General features: G+C 49.4%; 1 protein-coding gene across 7 annotated transcripts in view; it reads right to left on the bottom strand.

Annotated features, from left to right (window-relative positions):
- MTSS1 (MTSS I-BAR domain containing 1) overlaps positions 1–27,463 on the bottom strand; it is a 156,478-nt gene that overhangs the window by 12,592 nt on the left and 116,423 nt on the right. For all 7 annotated transcript variants that reach the window (XM_045805656.2, XM_087864626.1, XM_045805660.2 and 4 more), the window contains exons 4-9: positions 22,689–22,773; positions 20,352–20,443; positions 18,880–18,954; positions 3,254–3,411; positions 1,925–2,032; positions 561–658 (exon numbers count right to left, since the gene is read on the bottom strand). In XM_045805656.2, coding sequence (XP_045661612.1) covers positions 561–658; positions 1,925–2,032; positions 3,254–3,411; positions 18,880–18,954; positions 20,352–20,443; positions 22,689–22,773 — 616 coding nt within the window. The remainder of the gene's footprint in view (positions 1–560; positions 659–1,924; positions 2,033–3,253; positions 3,412–18,879; positions 18,955–20,351; positions 20,444–22,688; positions 22,774–27,463) is intronic.

Here is a 27,463-nt window from a genome sequence, read left to right as displayed (position 1 = left end):
CGAAGCTAACACTATAAGAGAGAAAGATTTTCGTGCAATTTTGTTTTATACCAGTGAGATAGTTTTCTTGGTTACCAAAATGAAAACCCAGTAGATTTGTCGAAGACACACACACAGCCCACAAAAGAGGCCACCAAAGCAACCAATATTTTTGGGTTGCGGAACGTCAGGATGTAGCATCTTCCAGTCTGAAATCCCTGCTCAGTGTTTGCTATGCCTGCTCAAATATGAAAGGACACACACAAGTGTGCACAGAGACACAACAGTACCCAGATTTGGCAGATCCAACCTGCTCTTTACCCCCAATGCTAATTCGCAAGAAGGGGAACTTCATTTGGCTTTGGAAAGTCAAAGAAAAAGATCAATCGGTCGAGTCCCCCAAGAAGGATCAGTGGTACAAGATGAAGCTCCCATCCTTCACAAAGAGGAGAGTGAACTCTGCAGTCAGCAAGCCAAGAATGGTCAAACAGAAAACTGCTAGAGAACAATTTTGCAGATGGCAGGATGATTCTAGATGCTTCTCTCATGTATCAGCAGGAGCAGAGTCCAGTTTGACTTACCTGCAGACGCTGGACTTGCGGGACATGGTCGTGCTGGGGGAAGAGGGCGGCGTCTGGTACGACCAACTGTAATCAGAGCCTTTCAAGTCCAGAATCACCTACGGGGACAGAGCCAAGTGGGTAAGTGAGTCGCTGAGCAGGGAAACCTTATCCATCAAATCTTTACCCATAACATCAAAGTTCTGCCATCATCCAGGGGTGTAATGTAAAAACTGTTGTTCAGGTCTTTTTTTTAAATTAAAGAACCATACTACCAATCCATCAATGTCCTCATCCTTTTTCTGACACAAGCAAAAATAGAAAAAATTGGTGGGGGGGAGGGGACCGTGAATGTCTAGAGAGAGAGGGAGGGAGAGAGAGAGAGAGATTTATAGTTACAGATGAACAATTTACAAGTCATTTACACTCCAGGCTAGAATTTACAGCACTTCTGTCTTCAAGCACTACGCATTCAATCACGGCTTCAGGATTTGTTAATCTTGCATTTTAACTGCTGGGGATTCAGTGGTCACTCGTGCCCTATCTGACCAGGACTTGATATTTTAACACCTGACAGAAGCAAGAGCAAAAGCCAGTGTTTTCACAGGTACTCCTGCACCTGGCTCCCCTGCCTGACAAGTAACCACTTGCACGTGAGGTCGGCCTTCCATTCTCACAGCAGATGCCCCACAAACGTCTGTTTACTGAGCTGACACACGCCCGCTGTGCTTTAACAAAGCAACTTCATAGAACAGAAAATATAAACCCTTGCGTTGGTCTTCGGAGTTGGTTCTCTAGGGAGGCAATAAGAACTTTAAATAAAGGCCAAGAGCCAGCTTCATCAGCAATTCCCACTTGAGATAATGTTACTGTCCTATGAACCAAATGAATAAGCATGAAAATGTCATCTTTTTCATGAGAGCGAGCCTCACGCATTAATTAATTAGAATGGGAGAAATCCAGTGAGACTGGTTCACGACGATGACCAAGACCACTGCCATGTTCCTGTAAGAGTTTATTTCTAGACGACAGACAACCACAGTGGTTAAGACCACGGGCTCTTGACTGCTGGGTTCAAATCCCAGTTCTGCCACTAAGTAGCTAGGTGACCCTGGTTAAGGGACTTTCTCTCTCCGTGCCTCACTGTCCTGCTCTATAAAATGGGAATAATACTGAAGATTAGCTGAGGAAGTCTATGTAAAGAGCTTAGAACACTACCTGGCACACAGCAGGTGTCCTATAATGGCTCACAGTGATGATGACTATACATCATCTTGCAAAACACAGACAGGATTTTGAATGGATAATGCCTTGAGGAACCCTCAAGACCTTAAACCTTTATGTCTTTGGTTTGCTCTCCCGAGTGCTCAAGCCGCGACTCCTACCTGTTCACTTGAGGAGGGCAGTTTGTGAGGGTCCATGGTCAGGCTTTTCAGATCTTCTGATATGGTCTGAAGGTGAGTTATTTCCCCTAGCATTGAGATTTCTTCTTCCTAAAGGAGAGTAATTCACAACATGTTGTCATCATGAGTGATTCACTTCCTTGTCTTGGTCAACTGTTCTTCTTAGGGTTATTGTCTATCCCTTTCAACTTTCCAGAAAAGGCACCCCGAGACTGGTACATCTGTGCTGAAGGTACCAGCCCTCTCTCGGGAAACAGAAAGGGAGAAAGGAATCTGCCATAATTATGGGGTGACCTGTACCCCCCCGGGACAGTGATGAGCAAGTCAAAGCAAACACGTGGCCTTCCTTGCAGGGTCTGGGGGCGGGGGGCTAGCACACCTGCTCGGATGGTCTGCCTGCATATTCTCACAGGATCCTGCAGCACAGCCCCCCATGGGCTGAGGCCCTGCTCTGAAGTCACTTAGCTTCAATGGTTGACCCGAGCTGGAGTGATCTGGGTCCAGATCAGATAACAGATCTTTGAGACGGCCCACGTGTGTGCTATAGTGTTAAGTATCCCCCTTCTCTCTTGTGTTTTCCACCAACTTAATAACTGGCATGTGAGACGGGAACAGGAGACTACCGAAGGGAGTCATTCACTCCACCGAAGTGCCAAGCTGGGACTGCAGGCCTGGGCAAGAACGAGCCACGGAGAAGTTCTGTGCTCAGAGGCATGACTCATATTTTGCTAGGGCTGAGGGAAATGAGCTGGTGTCTTCTTATCAGCTTCAAGAACGCCGGCAGCAGCAGTTCTCGATTTTTGTATACAAATGCTTTACTTAAAAAATTAAGTCTGAATTGATTCGTTGAGGCTCTTCCCATTATTAATCTCATGGTCACTACTGGTGTTGAACTGGGCCACCGAGTCTCAAACCCACCCGAAGGCCTTGTTTAAAACACAGGTGACTGGGTCACCGCCCCCAGAGGTTTGGATTCAGGAGGGTCTGGGTTGGGCTCCAGAAGCAGCATCTCTAACCCGTTCCCCAGGGACGCTGCCGGCCTGGGGACCACACCTTAAGAACCACTCTGCAAGGCCTTCTTGACTTGGGGAGAAAGAGTAAGTGAATACCTAGTGCTAAGAACCGTGAACAAGGAGGGGGCCCCATGGCCAGCAGAGACCCGTAGAGAATCACTGGCTGACAGGAGCCCTTCCGCCATCATGACTCCTGACGCACAGCACATTCCCCGTGACTTGATGATGGGCGGGTCAATAAAGGAAAGTCTCTTCCCAACCGGCCGTTGACGCCTTCCAGAGCTTTCCACTAACTTACAATCACTGGCCGCAGCATGGAGATAAAGGTGCAGAATCGGCCGCGCTCCTCGATCAAAGCCTTCCGGACCGCCTGCTTTTCTGTCTCTTCCAACAACAGATACTTGTCGTTGACATCCTGGAGCGCGCTGTCCAACTGCGGTTGGATGTCGCCTCTCCCTGCAAACAGAACAAAGCCCTGGAACAAATGCCCTTCCTCCCTCGAGTCCTGGCCAGAGTGGACACCACCTCCTCCCGGACTTCCCAGAAGATTTCCTGGGTGACTCCTCCTGACTTGCCTTCTTGCCTTGTGCAACCCCACAGAGACATCCGCCAACAAAACCCCAGGATGAGGCAGCCAGACAGCAGTCTTTCTTTTTAGAACATTCTGAAGAGGCTAAGAGATGAAGAAGGTGAGGGCCTGTGGTTGTTTCCCAAAATGGGCACACGCTGGCTTTGCTGGGTCAGCCTCAATCCAAGAGCCTCTGTTTGGACAGAAGTTTCCGTCCCTGAAGACAAAGATGGCAAGCACCAGCTCTCCTGTCTCTGGGGGGCCCCTTGGAATTCTTGGCAGTCAGTTTAATTCCCTGGTGGAGAGTCCTGAATGTCCCTCTTACAAAACAAGCCCGGGAACAAAAAGCCCTACAGTCAGGTCTCCGCTGGTGAGAACCTGGGTCAGTGCTGAGCCCATCCTGTGTGAGGTAACGGTCTGGCCATGTCCACAGACCCAGTTACAATGAGGCAACCATTTCTAGAGTTTAAGACAGAGGGTTAACCTTTTTTTGTTTGTTTGTTTTTGAGTGTTAACCTTTTAAACTCAAACTTTCTCAAGTCAGCAAACTATCTCCACAAATAAAATTTTATTAGCACACAGCTGTACCCACTCGCTGATACACTGTCTACACCCGCTCTTGCTACGACTGCAGAGTGGAATCGGTGGCACACACACTGTATGGCCCCTGCACTAAGAATATTTACGATCTGATTCTTCGGAAACAAAGTTCGTTACACTAGAAGACACACACAGGCACTGTGTCGGAAGGAGAGGGACCTGCAGACTTGATCTGTATGGGGGACAAGGGGGTGATGACCTGAGAGCCCAGCTCACAGGCTTCCGTGCTACTGTCCCCACGTAGGGGCTTCACCTATCACCTGAACAGAGAAAATTTCTAAACCCCTTCAGGGCAGGGCCTTGGAACTCTCCCGCCCAGCCCCTACCCACGGCAATGTCATGTGTGTATACAGCAGGTGCTCAAAACATGGTCATTTTAACCACAGAACGTTAGAGATGGAGGGGAACTTCGGGGTTGTCCAACCTGCTTCAGTAGAGGCAGAGGCCTCCAGAAGGTGAGGGGCTTGTCCAGTGTCATTCTGGGAAAGCCGGAGAGCAGGACAGAGCCCACACGGCTCACTCCTTGGATGCTGGACTCATCCTCCTCTGTCCCACGGCCTCAGCCGCAGGAAGGAGCCCCACCTGCCTGCCAGCAAGGGGCCTGAGCAGTCACCCCTTGCCCTTCTTTAAAATGATGTAGAGAACGTTAAATGAAATGTGTTATTTGGTTTGAAGAAGGAAAGGGTTGGGGAAATTGCCTTGAAAGGAGGAATATGTTCCATGTTTTCTCTCATAAGCAGATGAGAAAGCTTAATTTGGAGCAAGAGGTGGTTCGGCTTCAAGAACATTCCAACGGAAAAGGTCTTTGGGTTTTATTAAGGAAAAGTCAATTCCTGGGCAAGAATGAAGTTGTAGGTGAGCACAGAGAGGGAAAAATCCTGTGAATTCAAAGGTCACCCCTGAAAAAGCCTTGGACGGCGGTAAAGCACAGTGAACACGGTTGTGCACAACTCTCGCGAGCCAAGGGAGCACAGGCGCATGATGGCTGCAACAGGCAGGAGTGAATTCCGCACAGGGATTTGATCCAACAATTCCAAATGGGAGAGTCTGCCTACGTCCAAGCTGACCGCCTCCAATTAGTCACTGCCTACCCCTCAGGATAATTCTAGCACCAACTCCAGGTTCCCCACCACTGCCTCGGGCTCCTCCCCAAGGATGGGGGGCATCATCCTCACACGTAAACCTGGCCCCAGACCCCAGGTTTCACGCGTCTGCAGTGATAGGAGACCTGAGAGCGCGCGCGCCCCTTCTCACCGGGGGCTGACCAGGGAGGGGACAGGTGCTCCCCACCAAGGACACCCACTGTCCGCGGGCACATGCTCTAGGAGGGAAGGCTGGGGTGTCATCGGCCCTATGAGAAACGGGGGCCTTCTCTTCCCCTCTTGAATTGCTGGTTTGTGCAGCTGAGTGCACATGCACCGAAGGTGTCCGGGCACAAGCCTCTGGTAGCCAAGCTCCTCCGGGAGAGGCTTTGTCAACATTCCCTGCTGTTCTGCAGCCTGTGAGACCGCCTGGCCCCTCTCCGTCCCTGCACGGGGAGGCCGAGGGGTTTAGGGCTGGTCTAAGTACTCTTTCAGTCTCTCCATCTCTTCTATGATGTTCTAACAAAACACGAAGAGCCCCAGGCATCAGAATGTTCTCAACTGCTGCGGACGAGGGTGGGGGGAGTCGGGAAGATAGAGTAAAACCCACAGTGCTTGACCAAGCCCACTGGGATGTGCTCCGATTACGGCAGCAATTTCTCTTCCTATCAGCCTATAATTATAAGAAATTATGAAAACGTGAATCTTCCCTTCCTTTCACAAGATATAAGGCACATTTCTATCTGCAAGTAATTAACACTGACTGTTAAGCATATACGTCCATAGGAATGCAAAGTGACGGAACCAAGTGTCTTCTAATCTGATAAATAAAAATTTCAATTATTCTATAATTACAGCAAAGTTATCTTAAATATGTACCATATTATAATTAAAGGACTTTCAAATTGTAGTATTCTAAAGTAAGTATAAACTTTAAAAACTGCTTAATCATAGGCACTTGAGTCCATCTCCATTCAGGATATATCATAACCTAAAAACAACACACTGTGTATTTCTTAAATTCACCGACACAACATATAATTATATTTATAAAAAAGCTGTGGAAGAAATTATTCTATGTCCTAGCTGGACGCACCGGTTTTAGGACACAATCCAGAGCTGTATGGGTGCTGAGTCAGTACAGCCCGTTCACGGGGCTCCTGCTGGCGATGTTCGGGGAGCCCATGCCAACTCGCCCCGCACAGCCGGCCGCTCCAGCTCCCATGGGACTGGACTCCATCCTCTCGGTTCTCCTCTGCTATGGCCTCCCTCCCTGGGTCAGCTCCATGTCTAGCCTGGGCAGCTACAACGTCCCCTAATTTGTCACCTCCTATGCCCGCCCAGCACAATGCCAGATGACTTGCGAAATGCAAAGTACCTCTTCGTTTCAACAGCTCCTGGTGCTTTCAAGAAAAGTCCAATGTCTTCAACACCGCCTGCCCTGCAGGGCATGCCCAGGTCAGCCCACCCACTGGCAGCCTCTTAGAGCCTTCTCCGGCTACACGCTCCTTTCCCTCCTTCCGCCACTGCACAGGCCCTTCTCTGGGGTCCGGGGTCCAGCTCCATCCCATCCTCATACGCGCTCTCCTCCTCGCACCCACCTAAGCACCTGTTCACCTGGCAACTCTCCAGCCTTCAGGAAAGTCCTTCTTGAACTCTCTCACCCGACTGGGGTTTTCTTACTTGATCTCGGAAGTCCCCTACATGGATCCCACAGGACACAGCTCCCAGTATAAATTCCATCTTTATTTTTCGAGGTCTTCGACTGATGCCAGTCTGCCCTACTGATTGGGAACCCCATGAAGGTTTCTGCTCAGGGATGTACCTTCTCACCCAGCACGTGTGCCTGGAAGATGGGCACCCAGATATCTGCGAATGAACGAGGCACTGACAGAATAACTTGGCCCGAGTTTGCTCACTGGCCTCGACCATCCTGTCCTTAAAGGGCCTAACGCTATAAAATTCACCAATCCCAGGACTGCCGAGCAGCCACAGCGGGCTTTCCAGACAAAATTCCTGAGCAAAGACTCGCTTATGACCTTTTCTCTAAAACTAAAGTCACCTTAGTCTTGAGACTATTTCTCCCCTACCGCCAGTTTCCAGGTGTTGGTTGTATTCATACTGGAGAATTCTAACAACAGCCAGGAGTCCTTTACTCCCCCAGAAGTCAGAGCACGATTCTCTTTACAGAAAATGCTGCTGGGACAAAGTACCAATAATGGGTACAATGTCAGGGTCCAAAGCAGCACCCCTAAAGGAGAAAGGATTTTTTTTATTTTAATTTAGTAGGGAGAGTTTACCAAGCTATCCGGAATGATATGAAGATGCTATATCTTCCAAACATTTTATGTTTTATTTTCCTTAATCTTTACATCAATGTTCAAGGCAGGAGTTAATACCCTCCACGGACAGAGGGGAAAACTGAGACCAAGGGAGGCAAAGTGGCGTGCACAGAGCCACCGAGCGAGGAATGAGTGCGGCCAGACTCACCCGGAGGTCTTTCTTGTTCAGAAACCCATGCTCTCCGTACTCCATGCCCACAGCAAGCATGAACCCCGCGAACAAGCCACAAGGAGCTACACGCTCTATGTCCTCGACAGCCCAAAGTAAAAAGCCAGTCAGCTGTGAGGAGCGTGATCTGGAACCTCCCAGCCGTTCACACACACACTGTAGCCCACACCTGAGCTCTGGCGGAACCAAGCCAGACACATTCTCAGGCAAAGGGCTTTCTGACAGACAACCAACCCAGGACACACTGGGTCAAGACCAGGGTCAGGAGAATACCCAAAGTCATCTCTTCCTCCTGGGACAGAAGTACAGGGAAACTAGCAGAATCCCACAAAGTGACTTCCACCTGCCCCTGACATGCACGCGCACGCACACACATGCATGCACACACACGCAAGCACACCGCACTTCAATCAGAGGCACCCACTTGTTCACATTTTTCTAGCTCACAAATCATATGGGATAGAAATACTGAAATCTGGGATACAAATACGGAAACGGATGTCCAAGGCGAGGCTGGGGATGAGAACTGCAATGATAATTCCCCTTTCCCATCAAAAGGCGGCTGTCCTTGCTATCCACGTACAGTTCTGCTCGGCTACCCTGTAGCAGTTTTTGAGTGATTCCCCAAAGGAAAAACCACTAGAAATCAAAAGATTGATAGATTCGATCAGACCGGATTGAAGGCTTTTTGACCTAGCATTTTTCAAACTCAATTTCTGTTATTCTTTTGCCAGGCTGTGCCCTCCGTGTCCCCTATCTGTGCGATGTTAATAGCAGTCCCCAGCTCGCACGGTGGTCTTGAGACAGTACTAGCACGGCACCCGGTGTGTGGTGATCACTCGGAGTCCGATGCTGTTGGCATCTCTCAAGCCATCCTCCCCGCACCGGGCGCCTCGGCAGGGGACAGTATGCAGGGCACAGGGCACTCGGGCTTGTTTCAAAGGGGCTTTCAGGTGCAATGTCCTCTGTGCTGTGCACAAATGCATAACATCCAATCATCCTTTCAGGAAAGGCAGGAGTTTCGTCATCAGGATTCGCTGGTCCCCGAGCAATCAGCTGTGTAATCGAAGCAAAGACAGCTCCAAGGACAACCAGGAAATGTCCCCTGCCAACCTGTGGCTCAGCACCCGTGGTATCTCAGAATCCTCGTGTCACTGAGAAGATTCCTCCTCCATGGTCAAAGACATACTCTCCCATCCATCACCTGTTTGCCTGAAATTTGCTTCCCCTTCACCTCCTCTTTCTCACATTTCCCCTAAAAAGCTCCTGAACCCCCGTCTCTCTCCATCCCTGTGGCCACTTCCCTGAGCCCTGGCCACGGTCACCTCCTGCCTGGACAACAGCCACCTGTTAATGGGCATCCAGCTGGGTCACTACCTAATCCAAATGCACACAGTCACAGAAGAACTTTCTAGAAGCCAACGAGCCTACAAGGGCTTCACAGTCTTGAAAGCCACGTCTTTAACGTGGAAAAAGGCTGTGACCCGTCAGCCTGCTCACCTGTGCCTAGTCCTGCACCTGAGGAAGAGTCAAGACCACTCCCGCCCGTGTAAGGTCTCGATATATACAGCACATTCTTCCATCTTCCCTCAGCACGGGGAGAACGTGACCCCAGCGTGTAGCCCGACAGGACGCCTAGCAGGCACCACTCAGCATTAACTGAGTCAAACGTCAATGGAACCACCCTCCAGCTTCCAGCCGCGCGGATTTTGTGAGTGCCTGCTCCCCTCTTCTCCCATCCGCCCCTTTCTCTGCAGACACTCTTGACTCAACTTTCAGGAGTCGGTTTGAGTGTTGTCTCCTCCTGGAAACCTTGAGCTCCCCCAAGGAAAACCCAGCCCCTGCCTCCTGTGTAAGCACCAGCACTTTCTTCATAACGAACTGTTGTCATGTTGTCATGTCAGAGTTGTCATAAGATGTTAGTGTGTTGTCTCAGAACACAACGCAAATATACACACACTTGGTCTTTGCCCTGGTTCCTGGCACAGAACTTCCCCAAACCCTTGGAATTTCCAGAATGGCAGGAATGTCTCCGTCAGGCTAACGAGGTGACAGGGAGCGTAGGGGGCTAGATAGCTTCAGGATGGGAGATGCTGGCCAGGAAAACCAACCACAGGATTCGAGGTTTGAGCTTTCAGCCCCCACCCCTGACCTCCAGGGAGGGGAGAGGGAATGGGCTTTCAATCACCAATGGCCAATGCTTAATCAATCGTGCCTCCATAATGAAGCCGAGGTAAAAACGTGAATAGCCGGTTTCAGGAGGAATTCCTGGCTGGGGAATATTCCGATGAGTTGGGAGAGTGGTACGCCCGGGGAGGCACGGCCGTTCTGCACCCACCCTGACCCCACCACCCTGTGTATCTCTTCCCCGGGGTGTTTATCTGTATCCTTTAGAACAGACCAGTCATCCTAAGTACAGTGCTTCCCTGAGTTCTGGGAGTCGTTTTAACGAATTAGCAAACCTGAGGGGAGTCTACAGGAAACCCTGACTTCGAGGTTGGCCAGGCCAAAGCCTGGGGACCCCCACTTGTGGCTAGTGACTGAAGTGGGGGTGGTCTTGTGGAACTGAGCACTTAGCCTCTGGGATCTATGCTAACTCTGGGTAGTTAGTGTCAGAACTGGGCTCAGTCATAGGCGTCAGACAATTGATGTTAGAACATAAATGCCTTTGTCACCCTGGGGACAGCTTGGGGGCAGAGGCCACTTTTGCTTCCTTAGCTGCCCGCGGGGGCTAGCGGGGGGCAGGGGGGCACTCATACCTATCTCCCTCAATGGCTTGCTGCGCGGGGCTCATCACAGTCTCCCGGGAGGACGTTTATGAACGAGAGAGAGGCCACCAGATGGGAACCAACTAGCCCCGTGAACACCGAGACTGGCTTGCAGCTCTAGCGACACAGACCGGCCGCACACACCCCCGCCCCGCACCCGCAGCCAAGGAGGTGAAACCCACACTGTGCAAGAAATCAGTATTTCAAGCAAGCTGTTCTTTCAATTCTTGGCCTTCCCACTGGACTCCTGTTGTACCCCCTCCAGGCCACTGTAAACACCTCTCTTTTACCACAGCCTTTTTACCTCTCCCTTGGCTCCTGAGTGCAGCCGCAGGGAAGCCGGGAGTTCCAGCCCATGACAACAGTGTCACTGTGCAAGGGACAGCTTGGCATTTCAGCTCCTGGGGTCAGCCATCCGTAATCAGAGCCACAGGCGAGGCCCCTGGTGAGCTGCGTGGGGGTGAGGCTTTCTCAGTGATCAGCTCTGCAAAGGAAGGGGATTCACAGCTCTGGGCCTCCGGGCGGGGGGGGGGGGGGTCTGCGTGGCCTGTTTTTACCTACAATTCTTAGCTGTGAAATATGGCGAACGAATCCCCCCCAGCTTCTGAGGACCACCTGCTTTCTTCTCCAATGCAACAGCCCTTTGCAGGAGTTTCCTGGGTTAAATTCCAACGTCCCTACTGATTTCAGGCAGGGACAGCCTTCCCGAATGCCACACAAGGTATAAAAAGGAAAATTCATCACTCCTGCTTCCACCAAGGTGGAAGGAGTCGGGCTGTCCCAGGCTGTGCTTTTCCCCATCAGCCCGCTAGCCCTGGGCTTTGCCTCACAGGGCCGGCTGTGTCACCCGCCGGCTGCTCCTTTCGCTTCTGCTCTGCTGCGTGCTCTATCCGGTGTTTCCGAGGGCCAGAACCTCCGTCAGGCCGTCGCTCCCTAGTTACAAAGTCCTTCCCTGTCCATGTCACACAGGTTTTCCCGTTAAGTAAGACTTGTACCCATTCAATTATTTCCTGCATACTTAAATGTGTGTGCTCCTGGAATGCCTTCCCCAAGCCTGGGACAAAGCCGAGACTCAACAGCCTCCCCCCTGAGTTACAGTTGGATCCAAATCCCCAGACACATCGCAAGACTGCACCTGGCCAAACCACCTCCGAAGGCTGGAGCCATCACCTGCCCCCGACTTCGGAAGGGACTGTTCCAGCTTCCATTTCCACAGACAGCAGTCATTTGTTCAGGCCCAAAGTAAGTACACCTTTACCATCTGCACTGGTGTGAGCGCAGACGGGGGAAGCAGCTGGACCACGGGCCAGCCCCCCACCACCTACGACAGTATTCAGGAAGGACAGTGGCTGGGTTGTTGCTGTGCGACTGCCCACACGTGTTAGTGAGGTGGTGACCGCAACGAGCAGTCAATTTCTAGGGCCAGGTCTCGGAACCTAGACAGCCAGAAGCAGCCGGGCAGGGCGGGGGGGGGCCCTCTCGGCTCCATCCCGACTCCAGTGGCCCAGGAGGTCCTAAGGGGATGGCTACTCCGGGCGACTTTCAGAGGCACACCCAGGACACAGGCAGTGGACAGCCGTGCGGGGCTCCTCGTGCCAGCCACGCCAACTTCTGAGCGGCCGGGTGTCTCTCGTGCTCAGCAGCAGGAACAGAGCAAGGACGTCTTCTGCCCCGTGCCAGCCAAGAACGCCAGGCGACCCACTAACAGCTCAGACTGTAGATTTTTAGGTGGGAACCCCCTGTGGGGAAGAGGGCTCCTAGAACTATCCCCTTCCAGAACCAAAGGCAGGGGTGGCTGGAAGAGACCCAGACCCGGACCCATCCAGTTTGTGCCACGGAGGCAGGGACAACGACCCACACTGACTGCAGGTCTCAGGGGCATTCGGAGAGTGGTTTCTGCCGGGTTTGTAGGTACAGAAGAAACACACGTGGGGATGTGCGCATACGCCTGATGTGGCCGTGGGACGCGTAAACCACGCTCGTGGTGGAAGGCACTCGGCACTGCACAGGCGCTAAGAAAGAGGGAGATGATGGTGAAGAAGTTTAGTCCAGTTTGGGGTCTGAGAAGAAACGAGGCCTAGTCATGGAACCATCCGGAGGCAGGTCGGGGTAGCCGGGGAGCTGAGGCTGAGCGAGGGGGGAATCCCTGTGGATCTCATATGGCTACAGTTCACCTGTAGGGAGACCGGCAGCCTCCTGAAAAGTTAACTCAGGGTAGCACACACACTTGCCCTCAGGGTGCCCCCTCGGGACACGGTCACCTTTGACCAGGATTCCAGTGACAGCCGTATGTTGGCATATACTGTCCCCTCCCCCTTGAACATCCCTTGCCCTACTTTCTACCAGCTGACCCCTTCCCATCTTCCTATCACCTCCCCACCCCCAAGCTGAGCTGAGTTCCTCTTTCTTCGCCCACTGCTCTATCTTTTGCTCACACTCCTCAGAGAGCTGAGCACACCGGATTAAACAAGCTGGTTTACTTCCACTAGAGACCCAATTCCTCGAGGGGGTGGCGTATCCCTGGCAGAATACATTTTGAGTTGTAAATTCCTTCCCTCATGGAGGCCCTGAGCCAAGCTCATGCAGGAACCCAGGGTTCACAAGGTAAATACTTCTAACTAGACCAAATGAGAGTTTCATCTATATTTTTTTCTCTCGTTGAACCAGGACAATTTAACTAGTGTGAAACTGTTAAAATGTAGATGTCCAGGTTCAAAAATGATTTAAAACTTGTAAAAAAAAAAATTTAGGAGGGCTTCAAGCCATACTGCTCTCTTATGTCTTTATGCCCAAGTTCATGGCTATGATTACATGTCACTGTGGTTTAGCTTTTGGACCCTGCAAGAGAAAGAAACAGAAAGAACTGTGGCAATTTCTCCTGAGAGGAGCAGAGTTTACACGACAGAGCCAAAGGGGGCTGTGCGGTTTCTTTCCTCATCCCCAACCCTACTGCCCATCATTCAAAGCAAATAAAATGCCCAGTTTGCTCCACAGACGGACTCACACCAGGCTCTTAGAAGGTTCTAGTAAAACTGTGTGATCGAAACGACACCTATTGTGCAGTTCCTTTTATATGAAACGTCCAGAAGAGGCAAATCCATACAGGCAGAAAGGAGATGGGTGGGTGTCCGGGGCTGGGGGCAGGGAGAATGTGGAGTCGCTGCTCAAAAGGCAGGGGTGTCTTTTCGGGGTGGTGCAAATCTTCTGGAATGAGACAGTGGTGATGGTCGCACAATGTTGTGAATGTACTACAAGCCACAGAAACGTACACTTTAAAGTGTGACTTTTAGGTTATATAAATTTTATCATAATAATATGCAAAAAAAAAAAGTGGCTGTCTTACCTTCCTCCCAAAAGTACACTAAAGATTGTGAGTGTTTCACAATCACAACATTGAGGACTGGAGAAGATCATCGCTTATAAAGTTAGGGAACAACGAGGCCAATGTCGCCATGAGGGGAAACTGAGGCAGGGCCATGTCCTGTGTGAACAACAGCGGACCCTCTCGGCCCCCCAACTGTCATAGGAGACCCGGGCCATCTGGGTTTGTTGGAGATGACAGATTCCATTTCAAAAACCTCTCTGGAGCTGATTGGTAAAAATGTTCTCCGAGAACACTCAGGCACACTGAAGGCAAGATAAACCACACGGACACCTCACAGACAGACCTTTCTGAGACAGAGGGCTAGCCACGAGACTCCAAAAGCAGATCACCCAGAGAATAAAGGTCAACATTCAGTCGAGAAGAATCATTTGGATTATTGAATTGGAAGATATGATACCTTTGAAATGAAACATTTCACAAACTCCACTGAAATAAGAAATACTTTTGATTTTTTTTAAACCACGAATTATTCATTTTGAAAAGCACTAGATGGTCCTAGGGAGACAAAGTTAAAGAAATTTTGCTAGCTTAATACAACCAAATCTGATTTGGGGATTATTTTGAGGGTTTATTTAGTGCAGTTCTACACGTTTTGTGACATAAATACACACATACATATATATACTCAGATATATATGTATGCATAAATATGTTTCTTTCCTGTGCAAATCACTCTGTATTTCTTTTTTCCATGAGTCTAATACTGAATTATGATGATGCAAAGGCCCTCAGGATGTTGGGCTAACCCGTGAAAGGGCCAAACACCGAAGAAAGAAAATGATTAACACACACACACACACACACACACACACACACACGATTTTCTTGAAGTTATGGCAAATTAAGTAGTCACAACTGATTATTCCGAGCTGGCAGGAAGACTTGGGCAACTAGCATAGGTCTGGACAACCACGGAAAGCCCACAGCAAGGACCACATCGTGACCAGCCACCAGAGAGTCGGGATGGTAGACTTACCCAGAGCGTCCACTGGCGGGGGGCGCACGGTGAGAAAGTGCAGGATACACAATTGACACAAAAAGGAAAATAATAAAGTCAAACTGGGATTCGAGCAGCAGTCTTACCTTCCTTTCATGTGTTACACAGTTCGTGGCTTGCCACCAGATTTTCTATCGGGGCAATTAAACCCACCTCCACTGAGAGCTGTGCATCGACGGTCCCTTTCTTCCCTGACTTGCTAATACTTTTCTTTCTCCTCTAAACACAAACCTTCCTCGTTAGCAAGCATCACCCCCTAGAGATCACGGCACAGTTTCTAAGAAGAGAGATGAAGACTATATTCCCCAAAGAAGCCAATTAAGATGCTTTACCAAGAAAATCTTTCAAGTATAATTTATTATAACTTGAAGAGTAATTAGGGAAACCCAGGAAACAAAATTTAAGCTGAGGTGAAAAATGAAAAAAAATAAATAAATAAAGTTAAAATTTTAGTAGAAGAGCAAATAACGTGTTTGTCTGGACCTCTGTGAGTCTGTTTATTAGGGTTACAGTATTCGCTTTTCCCAGCCTCTGGTCAAAAATGACAGATTGAACTACGGAAATAGTAGTATTAACAGGATTAATACAATAAGACGCTCCAGTTTTAGCAGCCTCAAAGAAAGTCCTGATAAGCTTTCAGTAGTTCCAGATGGAAACAGAAGGTTTGACCGTAATTAATTTTTACATTTAAATTAATAGGACATGGGAGCTAATTAAATAAGAAGTAAGGCTGCAGACTTTGTACAGTAAGGTGGCAAAAGCAAGCAAAGAACAGAACATGTTTCCCACATTCCATCCACGCTCACTTCCCCAGTGACGTTTCGGCCAGCTCTGGAACCTGAGCTGACATCAAGCAGCCGGGCTTGACAAGGACTCATAGGATGCCTTCTAGAGCTCGGGCTACTGGGTCAGCTCCATGCCACGTCCCTACCTTCCCACTGCCTTGGTCTTCTCCCCATTACCTGTCAATCAGGCTGGCTCTGCCCTGGGTCCCTAACCCTGGGCATCAGCCTGGAACTTCTCCGAGGGAGGGTACCATCTCTGCAGCCCCCAACATCTGCCTAGCGTTGACTCCTGGTAGGTGTTCGGTAAACCTGCCTTCCACTAAAATAGGTACACTCACCCACAGCTGGAGCAGATGACACCTGCTTTAAAATGGTTTTGAGATAAAATCTAACCAAATCCCCCAAAGAACATTCGAAATTTTTTTTTTGATGGTAATATTTAAATACCTTTTGATTATAAAGTACCACTATCTTTATTATAGAGAAAAAAAAAAGAGTCCAAAAAGTGTGTGACAAAAGGTGATATCTGCAGAGTGAAAATTAAAGTAAATTAGTCACATACAAAAATGAGGTCCCATTATGTCTGCCTATGTCAAAGGCAGTGCTACCACCATGCTTAAATGCACAAAAGGCATTTGAAATTTTGAAAAGGAGAGTCAGAAGGATTTTTAGATCAAAGATCACAGTTTTTTAAAAAGGCACGGCAGAAAGCTGCTTGGTGATATCCTGAAAACACATGAAAAGGGAATTGGTTATCAGACTCAGTTCTATCAGGACCAAAAAAGAAAAAAAAAAAGTATCTGCACATGGGTCTATCTTAACACATCGTGTAAATCTCAGAAGAAACTACCAATGCTTTCTAAGCCAAGAGTCCAGGAAGCCACCACCTGTGGGAGGTAATTCAGATGCCTCTAGAGGAGTTCTGGCCGAGAGGGAGAGAAACTTCAGGTAACCAGACCCCAAATCACTGGAAGCCTCAAATAACCAGATTTCTGCTGGCCCTTAACTTGTAGCATTCCTGCTCTATCCTCAGGCTATCCACCTTCTAGGAGAGCACTCCTATATAAACAGTCAGAATGAGGACTCTGGTGCCTTCTAGAAGGTTCCATGCACCCCAGATATACACGAATGTGTGTGCTCGGTCAAAAAAAATGCACTTATAGATTTTAGAAAAAAAATTTTTTGTAAAGGAAAAGAAAGAAAACTGTTTTCTGGTTGTACTCCGGAATAACTAACTAGAAAATCATCTGGAACATTCCAAGCAACTGATCTGACTTGGCGCATGTACATAACTACACCACCATGGCCACCTTGTCTGGAAGGACATGGTGCCTGACAGTACCAGCTATATGGCTAGGGCTGAGAGAGAATGCTTCCAGAAAGCCCTGGTCATAGCCTCCGTTCTCTGCCTTCAGGCCCAAGTGCTCCATGAAGCCTCACAACCAAATGCCAATTATACTGAGTCCTGGGACCAGAAGCGTCTTTTCATGTTACACAGTCCAGCACCCTAGGCATCCTGAATCTTTCTCTCGGGTGCCTTGATGGGGAACTCATTATCCTCTCTAGGCAGCCTGAGCCAGTGCTTGGGCAAGTCTAATTGCCAGAAACTTCCTTTTGTGTTGCACTGCAATCAACCCATCAGGCTTTCCCTGTATGTCCAAATTCTGCTAATTGGGCAATGCCAGGGACTTTGAGTGACAGATGAGGACTATTTCAGCCTCCAAGCAGAATTCAGATAAAAGGATTATCACTGCAGCCAAGAACTTAAGGCCTCTGGAAAGGGAACTCTGGAACAGCTAAGGGAAAACAGATACTTTTTATTCCCTCATCCTTTTTACCAAACCTCCCCAAACCTTTCCCAACCTGTGAGTGTCTTCCCTGGGCCTTCCTTCCAAATCCCTTTCATCTCAAAGCTGCCAAGCTGTCAACAACATGGAAATCAGTTCTGAATTTTTACCAGCCAGCTCTCGACCCCAGATTCGATGGAAATGATGGCCGTTTTATTTATAAGCATTTACCTCTAGACTCACTAAAATGTTACTGGCTGCAAACCCTGTTACTTGTCCAATGCTAGCTCCCAGGTGCGCTGCGTGTTCGAAAAGCACCAAGACCAAGAAAACACATCCAAAACAAATGAGTGAGGCCAATACTGACAGAAAATCTGATTATGGGTGAAAATTCTGCCCTTATCGTGAAATGGTTTTATGGTTTTTATAAGAACTGGGAAGACATTTTTGAGAAATGTCAAAGCTTAAAAAAAACTTTGTCCAGTCCTTGCCCCCCTTCCACCAAGCTATTCCATCTCTCTGAATGTATTTTCTTCTAATTCCAAATAAGAACTGCCCATTTAGGAAAAGAGGAAATTTGGTTTTGGGTGTTTCTACCTAAAAATTGTCCCAAACATTGTCCCAAACAAGCACTAAACACAGAGCAGCCTTATGGGAAAAACAAAAACATTTTATCAGTTGTAAGACAACAAATTCAAAAACCTGGTACCAAGAAGAATAGTCTGGAAAGAATGTCACTTTCTCAAGTTCGAGTCCCTAGATTTTAGGTCTTAGGAATAGGTCACAAATGCTTGCAAAGTGGACGTAGCTAGATTTTTCTCTGCACATTCCCAGTCCACGCTGGAAAAGCAGAGCTGGGTCACGGATCTGACAGGGGGCCAATGTGTGGACGACAGTATGCAGGGAGGTGGGCAGAGGGCCACGCTGCCCCAGTCTAGTTTTCCCTACAGAGCCCCGACACTCACAAACACCATGAAAAATCTCTACACAGCACAGGCTCCCACTGCAGCCATTTCTAACATTCTTACAAGGCTTAATAAAGGGTTTCGGAGATTATAGGCTGTGAAAGATGGAGGAGAAAAGGACATAATTTCTGTAATAATTACTGGAGGACATTTGCATGAAGGCTTTTATGCATTATCCCAAGGCTTCCAAGAAATTTATAGGTTTCATTACAACGCACAATAGGCATGGAAACTGTCAAATTCTGGAGACAAAGGTGGGGGGAGGGAACAAGTCAAGTACAACTTTGCAAGGGCCTCAAATTAATAGATATTCTGCACTCGAGAACTTTAATTCAGATGGATTCTATGTGCTCCTGCTCCCCAGGGCCGTCACATGCAACAGAGTCTGAATCGAATGCTTTCTGCTTCAAAGACAAACCAAGCACGTGCTCATTTTCCCAAAGTAGCGCTATTAATGGCAGAATTTGGAGAGTTACCTTTTTTTGCTTTCTTCTGCAGTTTCAGTGTATCCGAGGACTTCTTTTTTATCTCTTGGCGAGCCTTCTTATATTCTAAGAGAAAGCAGAATATTGAATCATTTTACCACTTTGCTCCATGGAAAATATTTTAAGGAGCAGCCATTACTTTCATCACAGAAAGCAGAAATGATGACATGCAATAAAGAGCTTTATCCAGGACGCCCTATGATAAGAATCTCACGCTGACACTTGACAGCGCAGGGGTTATTAACATGAAAAACCACAAAATGCACCTTGGTCTTTTCCTGATAGTATTCACTCGTATCAGCTGTGAAGAAAGATGTCATTCGGAGATATTTCACTAAAAGTGAAAAATCCACAATTTCTCGGCTCATGTATCAGGAAATTGAAAAATATGATTTGCTTTCCCAAAGGCCCAAATTCGCAGCGCTTTGCTGAAAAAAGAATGCATGTGGCAAGACGCTGGCTAGATGTTGCAGTTCAGCAAAGAGCACCTGAGACCAAAGCGTGAGCGATGGGATGGCATGCAGGAAAACTGGGAAAGGTCCAGCAGCGTTAGCCTTACTCCCACACTCACACCAAGGCCAGCACTGGACCCTGAGGAGGGGCAGCCCACGTATACACGTCTCCCCTACAATGACTTCCTCCTCCCCCACCAGTCTACACCTGCTCCTGGACTTCCCATTTCTGTTGTTGGTGCCTCTGTCACCCAGACATGCACATCTGAGATGACAACAGCCTCTGACACCTCTCTCCACCTTTGGTGCCCTCATATTCAAGTAACTGCCCACTCGGCCAGTTCCCTCGCACCTTTCCAGATGCTTCCCTCCCCCAAGCCCCATGCCACCACTCAGAGTCATGTGCTCCTGGGATCTGCTGTTCACCAACGCTTCCTTCTGGCTTCTTCCCGCCTCTGATTTCCCCATATGCCTTTCCTCCCCAGCACTCACTGCAGGTCATATGCTCTTTGGAGCAATGTCTCCTGCCCCTTCCATGCTGCCAGCATCCCCAGCCTTTGGGTCCAGGAAGACCAGCTCGAGAGGTGTCTGTCTGGACCACTCTTGCCCCCACACCCTGGCACACGAGGTGCTGAGGCGCATCTGTGGAAGCATATTCCAGAGAGGGTGGCAGTTCTGGGCAGGAGACCCAAGGTTAGCTCCTCCCATTAAAAGGCTGGCTTTCAAACTGTGCCGAACGCCTCATCTGCGCATCTCTGGCATTGAAGCCTACCATTACCATTCACCATTCACGTTTCATTCACCTGATCCCAACTGATACCACTGAGAGCCTGGGCCATCCGCTGCCGAGGGAGTTTCATGAGTCTTTATTCTGCAACGCTGACATGGGAGAAGTAGGACCAGAGGGGGCCCTGAGGGGAACACCAGCAGGGGCACACAGCAGCAGCCGGCAGCACGCACAGCTCTGCTCGGAGTGCGTGCTACCACGCAGCAGACAGCCTGTCCCTGTACCTTTTGCGTGGTCTTTATCCAGCTGGTTGGCCACTTTCTTCCATTCTTCCATCTGTTCTTGAAGTGGGTTTATCAGACAATCGATTAAAGCACTTTTACCCAAAAAAAGAAAGAAAAGGAGAAATTAAACAGATACATTCTGTTGTGAAGATTTATACTTGATTGTCAAAACTACCTAAATCATGATAACTGGGTGCAAACCGAGGCAGCAACTGAGCCCAGTTCACATCCAAATCCCCCCATTTCATAACAACCTTATTCTCAGAATGCTCTCCAGTGACTGGTAGGAGGCCGTCAACGTGACTGGATGGAGCGAGTCCTCTTCTCATTTCCCCTGCTTATATTCTCACTCTTGCGTTCACAAGCATGGTTGCAGACCCGTGGGGCCACCCCTCTGGCTGCACCCCAGACCTACTGCCTGACAGAAACCTGGCGGGTGGGACCCCAGTATTACCACTGTTTTAATAAGATCCACATGATTCTATGTGCATTCGGGATTAGAAGTCATGAGGAGAGGACAAAATGAAACAAGACAAACCCAGAGAGGGAGAGGGAGAGAAACCGTAAGAGACTCTTAATCATAGGAAACAAACTGAGGCTTGCTGGAAGCATGGAGGGTGGAGGGTGGGGTCACTGGGTGATGGACATGGGCAGGGTATGTGTTGTAATGAGCACTGGGTATTATACAAGACTGATGAATCACAGACCTGTACCCCTGAAACAAATAATACATTATATGTTAATCAATTGAATTTAAATTTAAATTTAAAAAAAAGTCATGAATGTAGACTAACTGCGGACAGCCTGGAGGAGGAAAAGCTGAACGGCCACCTTCTGGATCAGAGCAGCAAAGGCATCCCCAGGTACGGCCCTTCATTTTGTGCACGGTCCCCAGGCGGCTCCCCACACAGAGGAACCGAGCAAGGCGTGGACCCCCAGGGTTTCTGTCTGTGTAACGGAAGGAAAATGGACACGTTCCTATATCACAGAGATGTTGTAGAAACATTAGCAAGTGCCCATAAATCACTCGAATTGCACTGGTGAGAATTACTCTGAAGGAGTTCTCCGACTACTTTTTGATCGTGCACTTCCTGAAAATCTTTAAGTTCTTGGTATATTTCCCTCGTTTCCTCGCCAGGGTGTCCCCTCCCTCACACACATGCCGGCCATCAACACAGCTCACTCGCTTCTTTCTTCCGGGTCTCTGTTCAAATCGTCCCTCTGAACAGACTTGCTCCCTAACCACCCGGTGTCAAACAGTGGCCACCTGTCTCCTATCCCATGGATTTCACCTCGTGGCATCTCCGACCACCTGACGTTGTGGGAGGTGTACGGTGTCTAGAGCATAAGCCCTGTGAGAACAGGGCACGGTCCTGCTCACTGCTACAGCCCCCACACCTTGAGACAGTGCCTGGCACACAGCAGGTGCTCCATAAACGCTGGCTGTTGAAATGGTGTCTCCTCATCCCTAAAATGGGGTGGGGTACTGCAAGACTGGCCTGCAAATAAACCCGGATGCCAAGTGGGAGAGGAGGCGCGGCACGGTCTGGGAGCCGGCAGGAGGGGAGGCGGGCAGATGGCATCACCTGCCACCCACGTGCTTTCTGCTGGAAATAGGCGGGCATTCCATGGATTTTTCACAAGCACCCCACTTTGTAGCAGCCAAGATTCCAGCACCTGAGCAGCCAGTCCGGGGTTCCAACCCAGGCCTACCTGTCTCTAAGACCAGGCACTTCCCACAGTGTTCTTCCACCTCCCACGGTGGCCCAGCCAGGAGGGTCAGAGCCCTTCCCTTCGGCAACCCCTCACACAACTTGCGATCCATAAAGCAGATGGTCTGATCTGCTTGGAAGAACGTCCCCCCTCACTAGAACACTGGTGACTCCAAATCCCCACGGTCAGACAGATCAGAGGCTGGAGCACGGAGGGCTCCATCGCTGCCGCTGTCCTCCGGGGGAGGGGGGGGTGGAGAGGATGTCCACAGGGAACAGAGGAGCCGCACGTGCCCAGCTCCCCAGCACCGCGGCTCCCCTTCCAGACGGTGGAGCACGGCCCTCATGCTGGCAGGGGCCGAGGAGAGACCCAGAGGAGCACAAAGTGGGGTGCGGGCTCCACGAGGGTGGGGACCCGTGCCGTCTGGTCGTCTGCTGCACCCCCAGCACCCAGACCAGAGCCTGGCACGCAGCAGACGACCCACTTGTTCAGTGAGTGAGCAGCGTGACGGGCTGTGGGCATTTCAAACACCACGGGGAAAGAAATGCTGCTTTGGGCAGGTCACTGCCCCTTCCCCGGAAACCAGCAAGGGCCAGTGAGATCCAGGCGAGACGCGCTCCTCACCTCGAAAACTGCCTGAGCTTGGCTTCTATGCTTCTGTGCCGCATGCACATCCTGGTCAGGGCGGAGCCAATCTCCCTGGTTCCACCTGAGAAAGAAACACAGGCGACGCTGAGCACAGGAGACAAGCTGGAATCACGGAAATCTTGAAAAGAGCATGAAATCATCTGAAAAGAAGCCGGATTTCATCACGGGGTAAAACCCAAGCCACTGCCTCTCGCCAGGCGTGTGTACCTGCGAGCACATACACACACACACACGTAAATATATACGGTGACACATTTTTCTCTAATCACCAAAATAAAAGGTATCTTTACTATATACAATGCCCAGTAATACTTTCTATTCTGATTTTCGCGAAATGCCGCCTGTGACCCAGAAATTGATTTTACAACCCACTCGCAGATCATGACCTGCAACGTGAAAAATAATGTCCCAAGGAAGATGATTAAAATAGTATCTGATATTTAAGGAAAAGCTGTTGTTTTGTTCTGTTTTGTTTTGCTTTCCACTTCTGGCAAATAACCCCCGTAGCATTACTTAGAACAGCTAATAAAGCCACTCTAGCTATTTCAAGACACATAGTCTAGAAGACAAATCATTCGGAGACTAGCGAGGCCAAAGCAAAATGAAATAGGGGAGTGTTTTCTAAAGGGTTTGGGTAACTCTGGTGAAAGAGGTCCTCAGACTCAACAAAAGTCAAAGTAAGCTGTAATTCAGTTTGACTTTCCCGAAATTCTGGTCATCCTGCTCCCTTCGGGCACACCCTCTTTAAGATTATTTGTGAAGTTCCCCTCCTTTCCCCTCTTAGAAACAATGCCCGAGTCAGCACTTAGCTGGGTGTGGGGGAGCAAACTGCAGCCACAGATGGTAATTCAGCGTCAAGCACTGGAAAGCTCAATTACAAACGTTATGAAAATACTAGAACTCATGAAATCGGGGGGGGGGGGGGGCGGGAAGCATCAAATAAAGCACTATTTTTCAGACAAGGCCTTCAACGGAAAGCTGCAGGCATTTACGGTAGGTTTAACCAAGCCGAGTTAACAGGAAAAAAAAATGCCCTCCCTTATTAGTACTGGTGACATTATTACGGTTCATGTCGCCCCCTCTGCCTGTTCTTCTAGAAACACCAATGTGCTAATTTCAGTTCCTCTTATTTTCCATTTTATTCTGCAAAACTAACAGGTTCCAGAACCAAAAAAAAAAAAAAAAAAAATAGTGATAATAGTAATATGTATTAAATATTAACATTTCTATATCCTGTTTTAGACTGAAAAGAGAAGCCTTCTAGAACAATTCCCCCGCTCTTCTAAAACACGGCTTCTCGGCCTGAATAATACTGACATGTGGGGTCGGATGATTCTTTGTTGGGGGTGGGGGTGGGGGATCCTGTACATTTTAAGATGGTTTTAGCAGCATCCCTGGCCTCGACCTTCCACGAATCGGTAGCAGCTCCCCGATCTGTGAATCTAGACATGTGTCCAGACAGTATAAAGTGTTCCCTGGGCCGCAAAAACCCAGTTTATGAAGCACTGTTGTAAGAAAACTGAGAAAGAGCTAACGGTCACCTGAGGCTGGGCAGAACCAGCCGGGAGTCTTGGTAAAATGTCACCCTTTAGCCCCTGGCACCTGCAGCCTCTCCCGGGAGTCAGAAGCCACCTGGGCATCCCCATCTACTGCCGCTCACCAGTCTCCACCAGGGGCGACCAGTAGAGGGCGCTGTCTGCACGCGCACTGCGTGCCTCCTGGGCTCTGTTCAGGTCCTCCCAAGCTTTTACTGCTTAGGAGCAAAGACGAGGAACACTTTATCCCCAGGGAAGTGTCTCCCATTTTTCCAGGGCCTTCATTTGATTAAAAGCTAATAACCTGGCCATGCAAGGAAGCTGGCACACTCATGCACTGCTGGAGGGAGTGTGAACTAGTCCTTTTGTGGAGGAGAATCTGGCGGTGTCCATCCAGGAAAGCCTTTAAAAACAAGTCCCCTCTCTAACACGGCACTTCTACTTCTAGAAATTTAACCAGAGAAAACAATTAAGGACAAGAGCAAATCCTTTCACAGGAGGACAGTCCTCCAAACGCTGCTGACAACAGTAAACACTGAAGGCAGAATCCCATTCTGGGGAGCAGGTTAAAGAAAGCGTAGAACAGTGGCGTGCAGTCAGCCACGGGACAGGCGGGAGCTGTTGAAGGTCGTGGGAAGGCGAGCCAGCGGGACAGAGCTCAGGCTGTGCCAGGCCCAGGGAGAAGTGCTGTCCGTGCACACACGAACTCCCTCAGCGCCCGAGACACTCCTGGTACTGCTAGCACAATTACATCTCATTTCATAGACAGGAAAAGTGCCTTATGGACTTTGTCCAAGTTCACGTTGCTAGTGAGTGGGGTTCCAACCCAGACCGAGGCCCCAGAGCCTCTACGTGTCACCACTCCGCGTGTGGCTCTGACTGCAGAGGAAGGTAGGGCAGGGGCAGAGCCAAGGGCCTAGAATGAATACTGCTAAATTCACTTAAGCAACATGCTCTGAGCGGCGTTAGGCCTTTAAAGACCGGCCCTCAAATTCTGGCTGTGGAGCCTAGAAATGTTGAACTGGTAGCAGAGGACTGAGCTCCCGTCCTTGCTAAGCTACCGCTGAGGGCGCAGTGGTGGGCGGCTCCTCACGGATTACCCATACCTCAGTTTCCTCGAAATAGACTTGGAAAAGATCACTCAAGGTCGGTTCCCTCACCCCATCTCTCTGCTCCATTATTTCTGTGACCTTGCCAGACATTTTCCATAGATGGCCACCAGTCACGTGCCACCCCCAGGAAAGCCAGAGGCTTCCCAGAAACAGCTGACCTATGGTACGATAACCAGCAGTTTCTAAACGGGCTGCATGTGCTCACTGCTGGGCCCCCGCAGCCCAGGAAAGCCTGAGAGGGGAGGAAATAAAAACCGCAAAGACAACTTGCAAACAGCAGCGTCTCTGTCCAACTGGCACAGGGCAGGAGACAGGCGGTGACCTCCTCCATGGACCCCGGGACCCGTCCGCTGGAATTACTGCTGATCGCAGCAGCATGGGGCACCCTAAAAATAGCTCTATCCGTGAATGTGCTTAACATCTTATGCTCTTCCTGACCCTTGCTAAAACTTACCAAAAAAAAAAAAATCAGCAAGTTTGAAAAAGCTTCAGAGGAAACCGGCTTTAGCTACGAAGACAGAGCAGACATCTGGAAGGGCTCCGATTTGACAGTGAAAATATTTATGGAATCAAAAGGCTGGCTGAGACACTCAGCAGCTTGTGAGTGAGGACAAGATCTTACTTGTTTCTGGATTCTCCACACCCAGCACTGTGCTGAAGGAAGGAGCCACCATCTACATTCTGAGAGCCAATCACCAGGCTGGCAGGCCTCTACCTGGGGGCAGGACCAGGGGCTGGGTCTGTCTTTTGTTGAACCCATAAATCTTTGTGTGTCTTCTACGTACACACTATAGAATATTCAAAATAAATACAAGCGTCTTGTCTTAAGAAAGGTCTAGACTGACGTAAGGTCAATCTAAAGAAACAATGGTATTTTCACTTTCTATTGTTTTTATAATACATTACCACAAACTAACTGGCTTAAAGCAACACACACTTATCATCTTACAGTTCTGGAAGTCAGAAGTCCGAAATCTGTTTCACTGGGCTAAAATCAAGGTGTCAGGAGGGTCGTGTTCCCTCTGGAGGCTCTAGGGGCAAATCTGTTCCTTGCCTTTTCCAGCCTCGAGGGACTGCCTGCATCCCTTGGCTTGCGGTCTCTTCCAGTATCTTCAAAGCCAGCAGCTTAGCATCTTTTCTCTTCTCTGACCTCTGCACGTTCCTCACATCTTCTCTGACTGATCCTCTACCTCCTTCTTGTAAGAATACTTGTCAATACACAGACCCAGCCGGATAATCCGGGATAATCTCCCTGTCTCAAGATCCTTAACTGACTCACAGCGGCAGAGCCCCTTTTGCCTTGCACTGTGGCAACACAGTCGGGGGTCCTGGGGATGAAGATGGAGACCCCTTTGGGGAGGGCACTGTTCTGCCTGCCGACGCCGCATAAGAGATGCTCATTTGGAGAGTGCCGCGGGCCTCCTGCGCGTCCCCCGAGCAGCAGGAAGCAACCCGCTGCTGCGAGAGCGCGGTCTGGGCAGTGGCTGCCGAGCGCCACAAATCTACTTTAGGGCAAAAATCTTAATTCTTTCCAACGGTACATATAAGAACTTTCTGCCGAAACAAGCAAAGGTTTTTATAATAGCGTAGCACAGAATCAGTCGGGGATCTACACTGGATGAATTGCAAAGGACACAAACGGTGGAAAAAAAAGAATTGCAGAGGCTAGACCATCAGAGTATGAATGCTGGGGCAGATGCTGTTTTGCACCTGAAGACACTTAAAATTCCACAAATGCTCATTGAGGGTTGCCCCCGTTTCCTCGGGCTGCCGTTACAAAGCACCCCAAACCAGCTGGCTTCGAACAACAACGATTACTGTCTCACACTTCTAGGGGCCCAAAGTCTGACAGGAAGGTGTGGGTAGGGCCGTGCTCCTCAGAAGCCCATAGCGGAGAATCCTTCCTGCCTCCGCCCAGCTGCTGGCGGTTACAAGCAGCCCCTGGCTTGTCGACGCATCACTCCGGTCTCTGTCTTCGTCATCGAGGGGCAGTCTCCTGTGTGAGTCCGTCTTCACACGAGGCACCTGGGAAGCCATTCCCATCTCTGCACATCTCTGTGTCCACATTTCTCTCTTCTTATAGAGACACCAGCTATACTGGATT

The sequence above is a fragment of the Ursus americanus genome, chromosome 9 (assembly GCF_024610735.1).
Source record: "Ursus americanus isolate L20-20 chromosome 9, mUrsAme1.1.p, whole genome shotgun sequence".
Classification (NCBI taxonomy): Eukaryota; Metazoa; Chordata; class Mammalia; order Carnivora; family Ursidae; genus Ursus; species Ursus americanus.
The sequence above is the reverse complement of the archived record's forward strand: the minus strand, read 5'-3'. Positions and strand labels throughout refer to the sequence as shown.